We start from the raw sequence: 8,257 nt of genomic DNA on the forward strand, positions 1-8,257 counted from the left end.
ATGCCATATTCTCTTTGGGACTGCTCTCTGTATGGCTGAGGGCTATGAATTATCGACATTGTAACACTGAAGCGAGATCTTCGTATGAATGCATTGTTGACAGTATTGTCTTGAAAGATGCAGACTGTGCTGCTGAAAAAGAGTTGCTGTTTAGGGAGCTAGCACAAATGAAACGACTGGTACATACTGGCACGGACGGGGGATACGCAGCCGCGCAAGAGGTTGGGCTTGCTGAAACGTACAATGCCCCACACCCCAACTCCATGCCTAAACCGATAGACTTAAATCCTTACCAAACAATGCTCACTAAAGGCTCCCCTGGCAGATCGATGATGCACTATGTACGCACCAAAAAAAAAACACGACAGTAAGCTTAGATTACATGAAGCGACACCAACGCCGGTGTTTGAGGACACGAAAGGGTCACTCGACCACAAGAGATATTTCTCAACAAAGTAATAACAAACGCTGCTTACACACCGCACATACTTGACAAGTGGTTTCTCCGAAGACACGAAACACTCAAACACAACATATGCACGCACTGTCAGGAACAGTGTACAGCAGACCTGGAACATCTTATATGGCAATGTCCATCGTTTTCACGAGGAAGAAACAAAATTACGCATATTCCACACGACGACATGCCCACATTAGCAGGTCAGGTTATATCAAGCACCGAAATACAACACTCCATTGCTACATACGGCAGTGAGAGCGGCCTGCTTCGAGTAGTGTGAGAGAGGTCGACTTAGAGCGCGAAGATCGGCCGCATGGCAAGCAACAAGCAACAGCTTGAAGAACCGTTAAGACGAAGAAGTTACACTCCCATCCCTCCTAACTCCCCAAGAACCCAAACAGCAGCCGAGGGCCATCCCTTCCTTTCAATAAAGGCTTCATTCATTTTTCACTGCAGGAAAACGGCCTGGCGAACTTGTAAACATATATGTACTGTATATGTTGTAATTGTGTACATTTAGCAATAAAGAAAAAAAAAAAGGACGCGGTGGCTGAATGGTTAAGACGCTCGACTACTGTTTCGAACTACGTACCAGGTTCGAAGCAGCGTTTTGATGGAAGTTAATTAATTGGTTTACAGGAAAGCAACGGTGCTGATTTGTCACATTTCTCGGCGGAAACTTGAACTGCGCAGTGAGGAAAGGGAGGGAGATGGGAGTGAAAACAGAGAGAGAGATAGAGGTGCCGTAGTGAAACGGTAGGGAGTAATCTGGACAACCTGGGGATCTAAAACGTGCACTTAGATTGCACATCACTCAGATGCTTCTTGGTTTCGCCTCCATTGAAACGCAGCCGCCGGCGCTCGGGTTCGAATTCGGATACTCCGGAACACTAGCCGAGCATCCCAACCACTACTCCACCACAACAAGCCAAGCTTCGATGGAGGCGAAATTGAAATACGCCCATGTGTTGTGGGATGTCGGTGCTAGTTTATGGAGCCCAGGTAGGTGACCCTATCGAAAAAACTCATATGATTTGATATGTGTCTCATATGAATTTATATGTGTTATATATGAGATACATGTGTGTCATATGTGTGCATATGTGCTGAATATGAGCCATATATGTGGGCATATGTGTTTCATATGAGGCATATATGTGCTGGATACTAGTTGCATATGTGTTTCATATGAGGCACATATGTGTGCATACGTGCTGGATACAAATAGCATATGTGTCATATGAGGCATATATGTGTGCATATGTGCTGGATATGAACCACATATGTGAGCATACGTGTTTGATACGGGGTACATATGTGGGCAATATGTGCTGCATATGAGGTGCATTTGTGTGTATGTGTTGTATACGAGTCCTCATATGTGTGCAATTGCACTTCATATGCATACATATGTGAGACAATATATGTACAGATAATAGTATAGTATAAAGGAATTATACTAACAATGTTAGTATAATGTTAGTATATATATATTAGTATATATGCATACATATGTATGCATATATGTCCATAATATGCATATTAGCTCCTGTGCCCATATTGAATGTCTTTATTCTTGCATAATGGTAGGTATGAAACACACATATATATATTGCTCGTACAGACCGAGGTAAAATAACCTAAGCTCTTGGGCCAGTAGGTGCATGCTGAACTTAATCACAAGGGTGCAGCGGAAACACAGATGCGTACACAAGAACGTCCATCCGTGTCTACCTCGTTCTTGTGTTTCTGCTGGCACCCCTGTGATTAAGAGTGAGGTAGATTGAGGTATTATGTACTAATTGTGCCTTTTGTATAAGTTGCAAATGTGTATGGCGACCACTCAAGGCCCATTATGTGCAGTAAAGTCACATATGTCAGTTATCAGATGGTCCATTTAACTGTACCATGATGATTTAGAGCATGCATAGAATCAGCTCACATTACTTCACCAAACGAGCATTCTATAAATCAAGAAGTTTAGCAAAAAATGGTTTCAGTTCTTGGCTTTAAAAAGGCATCAATATGCAAACATATAGATCGATATACACAGCAAATGGATATATGAAGAGCCATTTCAAAAACAAGAATATCGATCTTTATATCTTCAGTAAAGAATATACAGAAATAAGGTGTACGTACAGAGCCAGTGCATTGAAAAAAATTAAAAACTGCATGATGCTCCATAATATAAAGCCAGATGTACAACAAAGAAAAAGACTGTCCATGTTTTACTTCACACTTTGATGACAGTCATATAGCACCACAGAATACAATTTTTATACGGCATATATGGTCATCAACACTCGAGTTAAAGTTCATCCAGTATTGCACAGCACAGATCACAGGCACATAAACAATGTCTGCTAATAAACATGCCACACGACTCTATGCTAAGCAATGCAAAACATTCTAATTAGGATGTTTTGAATTGCTCTCGAATGGGGTTCAACATCACATAACCTATCTAGATAGTTTCCCTTACCATTCATGTGTATGGCAAATGGAATGGCTTATTGACCAGGCACCTTACAGCTGTAATGAATGAAACGATTAAATGAAAAGGTTATCTCTGAGCATTTTCACTGCCGTGCTGCCTTTCACTGGTTCCCTGCACTAAAAGCACAATCGAAATTGCACTTTTCTTGAGGCCATGCATCATTCATGTTAATGCAACAATAGCAAAGTATCGGTCCCAATAGGCTTTCTGCATTTCCACTGCCTGAACAGCAAATTTCTATATAGAAGAGACTAAAACGTGTTGAAGTTTGGGGCCTAGAAAAATTGTGTAATATATGCATAACAGGGCATGACAGTACATGGTAAGCAAGTATGAAGGATAACCTTCCAAGTATGTATAAAAGCAGCCTCAAGCAAACCTCGGTGCTTTAGCAGTGTTTTCAAGTTTGTACCTCATTTTCAACCACTGCACAAAACTACATATGTAGGCATAAACTACAAACAAACAATGCAGTTTGCACTGGATCTTGTTATTGTTGTTTCTTGACTATTTGTCCTGGTATTTTCACTCAAATTTATAGAATTATCCTCAACACTAGTAGATTAGTCTCGCTCAAAAATATTCGGAATTTTGCAGAGGAACTTCTCCTCATCACTGAGGGACAAAAGAATACAGGGCTTAGAAACATCAGTGACATTCAAGGCAATAAATGGACATTGCCGAGATAAAAAACACTCAGAAATGTGAGGTGGCAAAACTACTTCCGAATCTTCACTGACAATTTTGCCACAGAGCAAAATTACATTGCCATTGTGTGCTGACCTGCTATCAGTAACCTCAAAGATGCGTTTTATAAAGAAACAGTCACCGTCATTCGATTCAAAACAAGTACTGTCCCCTCTGCAGCTTCTTTTGTATTCCTTGCTGTGAAAAATGGTACCCCGATAAGAAAACCTGAAGTGCTCTTGCATCTCAGGTACGTTGGTTAGCAAGGATTCCAAACATTGTTTTTCAGAATCGAGAAGGGTAGGTACCTGTTTCGGAGTGCCAAACATGTATGCACCACCTACATAACGGGCCTTGTCTATCTTCTTATAAGTCATAAACTCCTCACAGAGCATTTTGCACTGAGCAGGGATTTCAGTTTGTAAAAGCAACAGCTGCAGTTCTTCAGACATAACCACCCGCTCAATGATTTGGTCTGGAACACCATTTGCAGCTGTCACTAGCTTCACAATACGGCCATTACCACTCTCAAAAACAAAAGCTGAGTGGGCCCACAGTGGACCGAAGTTGTGCGCAGCCTGTGCCAAGTGCGTGAGTTGGTGCACGTTGAAGGTCATGCAGTGCGCACCATACAGACCTGCAGCCCGACTGACAAACCGCTGTAGGAGGTGATCTGAAATAAATTAAGACCGTCTTGATTTTCATACAGAAGCAATCTCACCAAGTATAAAAAGCATTTGATTTAAGGAAATAAAGGCACATCCAGTTGAACCTGAATATACTGAACTATTCTATTTACTACAGAAACATTATACCACATCTAGTTGAACCGGAATATACTGAACTATTCTATTTACTACAGAAACAATATACCTCCTTTACAGTTAATGTTTTTCTTGCGTTTAAGGAACCTAAGAGAATATGACAGAAGACCCTATCGCCTTGAACTATGCATCACGTAGTTTCATCACAGTGCTTTCAACTGTGGTTTGAAGAAACAAAATGTATGCACTGGTCTCGCTGATGTGAGCTACTCTCGAAGTGAATGCATAAGTGAAGAGATATAGAAGCAAAAGAAAAGAACAGAGACATCTAAATTTCTAGAAGAGATTAAGCAGACAATTGAAGGTAAAATGAGGGGCTCGTTATGATACAACTTCAAGGAGGCAACAATCTACGAGTCCAAGGCAAACGTTAGGAATTTTTTTTTAATGTTTTGTTGTTGATAGACAAGAATTAGTCTAATGATGATTTTAGGAATAAAGAATAATGATACACAAAAAGGGCTGGCTAATTGAAAAATTAAGGAGAATCGAAATGTGCATTTAGTTGCATGCACCCCTTTACAACAAAACATATTTTCTTGCTTTCATATTGCAGCATACACAACTTTTTCTTCGGCATTAATTGTCTCATTACATGAAAAGCTCCATATTTAACAAGATTGCAAAACAATACAGACATTAAAAATTTCATTTGAGGTAGGAGAGCTTATTCTAGGTAGGCTTACCTGCATAGTTGATTGAAGCAGTCGAAAGTTTCTCACGCAGAAGCATGAAAATGGCCTCAGAGAGCAGAGTAAAATGCCTCAGGTACTTGGATGGAAGGATGTTACTGCAGCAAGGTATGCTGTAAAACAGCAGCCAATTCCGCCACTCGTGCGCCTTCCAGTAATGTCTTTCCTGTAGTGGGCGAGGCAAGCGTGTTATATGATGTGGAGGCTTAATGCAGAGGAGGCGCCTGTTGACAATATTCAGAGTACCTGGCCGTCCTGAAAAGATGAAAGCTGTTTATAGTAGTAGATACATAGATTAACATCAGCAGCACGCATACATATATGAAATGCAAGCTGCAGATCATAGTAATATGAGAAAAGAAACTAGTACTCACCAATGTAGTACTGTTCTCGGCAGTTAGATGATTCAAACCAGTACTCTGTAAACTGTCTTGCAACACCAAGGAGTACACAGTGCATATACTCCACAGTATAGCACCAAACAAGGTCCAGGTATGGCAGAGATGCAAATGGTGATGGCCCTTTAAACCCATTTACAGGCGTCTCCAGATCTCTGGCAAGCTTCATGTCCCTACGTGCAGCCTCTGTTGTCCTCTCTGGGGCAGCAGGTTCGGTGTGCATGTACAGCCGCCGTCCTAAAGTGCAAGAAAATATATATTAGCTTGGCTTATAACCTAACGGATTAAACTAGCAACATATTTTTTTAGAGTTGCCAGTTCCCTTTCAATAATAGATCAATGCAGATATGTCAGTTAGTGAACATTCAATGAACAATTATAAATTCATGTTTTGCTTTTCACCCTCACCAAAACATTACGAGGGACTTTAGCGACTAAAGTAGTGAAAGGCGAAATCCTGAATGCCGCATTCTGCTATGCAGCTGGCACAAATTATTAATTGTTGAAGAGGTAATTATTGTTTAATTAGCCATTAGTTTGCTAGTTATTGAATTGCATACTTAGCCAATAACTAGAAATTACTTAATTAGTCATTATTAGTGATTGATCATTGATTGTCATTCGCGCATACTATGGTGGTGCTCTGTGATTGGTCAAGACCACTATGACGTTATCTTGCTTCGACCAATCAGAGCCACCACAAAAACGGGACACATTTTGCCCACGACAGAATGAGCAATTAAAGACTTTCGCCTTAAAAAAGGCTGCTGCGGCTGGATTTGAATCTGTGTCCATGGGTCCATCAAACAAGCAACAATCATTGAGCATCATCAAGCAACATAAAAATCACATGATTGTTATGTTGACGTCTACAGTAATCAAAGTGAAGATTGTATGAATAATATATGGACAAGAACTTCCGTGATCATCTGGACATGTATTTTGCAACAGTACATTCACTGCACAGTCAACATGAATAGAAACTTTAGCACATCTTTGACAAGATCACTGTAGTGACAATTACTTAGAAAACAATAAATTAAGTATCAGAACAATGAACCTCTTACCATCTTCAAAGTCTCCGCAGCTGAGACACCAGGGGCACCCAAAACGGCCATTAAATTGGACGTGGTTCCCAACAGAAGCTCTAGCAGGGGCATCTACACAGACACATGCCAGATATGCTTTGGATGACAGCGCCAAGGAGCCGTGCTGCCAAAGGACATCCTCAGCAGCTTTGATCACTTCCACAAATTTCCTCATGAAGATGAGCATATCTGGGTGTCGTCTACCAAACCACAACCCACCCAGAAAACAGTTCTCATTCCGAAAAGGCTGGGGAAGTTCATTTATGCAGAGCTGGATTGGCCAAACAGATGCATTAGTTGATTTGTAAAGAGGGCTTCCATCAGTATTTAGAGTCAGTGTCAGGTCACTCCATCTCAGAAGTCCCCTTTGGCGGAGTTTTCGACACATTGCAGCATTGCCAATGTCAGTAGTAAGTGTGCTTCCCAAGTTCATTTCGTCTCTTAGATTTGAAAGGCTGGTGAAAAGCACATCTTTGACTCGTGCCATGACATGGCGGAGCTGTTCTTTTAGATTCATGATAACAAAGAAGTTGCCTTTCTTCCTGGTGTCAGGGACAGTTGTGGTGCAATTGCAGATGTGACAAGAAAGCTTGCCATCATTCAGTTCTAGAAGGGACGCACACTCCTCGCAGAAGTAATGTGTGTTTACCATGGCTGCCAACTTTGAAGTCCACAGCTTTCGAAATAAGTATTTACTATGTGGCAAGCCTGACCGCCGATAACCAAACAGTGCGTCGATTAACTTCAGGAGGTCATCAACAGCTGACCAAGTCAGTCCATGTGCAACAACAAATGACATAACCAAAACGATTGCTTCGGCTAGTGTTGTTGTCGAGCCTGGCAACTTTTTGCCACCGAAGTCCTGAACGCATTGTGCCAACAGGTCCAAGTCGTCAAACTGTGGTACAGTGCCATCCTGGACTTGGGGCTCAGTGGTAGCACTGCCGTCATCGTCTTCTTCCTGCTCATTTTCAGTGCTGCAGCTAGCTTCACTTTGAGTTTCCACTGAGAGCTCTGTGGGGTCATCAAAAATTGGTCCACTGCTAAAGTCAGATTGCAAGCTGCAATTATCCCGGTCCACTGAGGCGGCAGTGCCTTCGGGCAACAAGGGATCGGGTGGCTCTCGATCATAAGCACGCGGTCCAAAGGTTCCTAGCTGAGGCACAGCGGGCTCGTCGTTGGACGTGTCATCGCTAGCTGCTGGCTGAGTAGATATGTCGGCTCCCGAAACGCCGCGTGCACTGTCCTGCAGTGGGGACGTTGCTGCCGCGCTGGCGGGCGTGACGGACCGCTGTTTGTTGGCCCACAATGTAGTGCGTGGGATAACAAAAGGCTGGCTTGCGTCAATCAAATACAGTTTGCGCCGCTTTGGTGAAGTCTGCTGGCTCATGGTGACCGCGATGATCAGGAGATTCGGCGGTTATAACGTACACCCTTGCTCGCATGCGTTGTGGAGCTTAGAGCAAATGGCACACTGTCAAAACTATTCTAGGCACTAAAGTCAAAACCACGCTCCCGCGCATAACGGGATTGGATTGACTTGCTGCGCACTAGCTGGTTCAGCAGAAAGCTGCGCAACGTTTTATATATATATATATATATATATAT

At 42.2% G+C, this 8,257-nt stretch overlaps 1 protein-coding gene across 1 annotated transcript; it reads right to left on the reverse strand.

Moving 5' to 3' along the window:
* Positions 1-2,020: 2,020 nt before the first annotated feature.
* Positions 2,021-8,157, reverse strand: LOC146180601 (uncharacterized). Its single transcript, XM_084576089.1, has 4 exons — positions 6,629-8,157; positions 5,538-5,798; positions 5,158-5,418; positions 2,021-4,320 (listed from the first exon to the last, which is right to left on the reverse strand). Exons 1-4 carry the CDS (start codon positions 8,037-8,039, stop codon positions 3,524-3,526), a joined length of 2,730 nt encoding a protein of 909 aa, XP_084432215.1. The 5' UTR covers positions 8,040-8,157; the 3' UTR covers positions 2,021-3,523.
* Positions 8,158-8,257: the final 100 nt, after the last annotated feature.

This window comes from Amblyomma maculatum, chromosome 8 (genome assembly GCF_055883805.1).
Source record: "Amblyomma maculatum isolate TAMU_Amacu chromosome 8, ASM5588380v1, whole genome shotgun sequence".
NCBI classification, from domain to species: Eukaryota; Metazoa; Arthropoda; class Arachnida; order Ixodida; family Ixodidae; genus Amblyomma; species Amblyomma maculatum.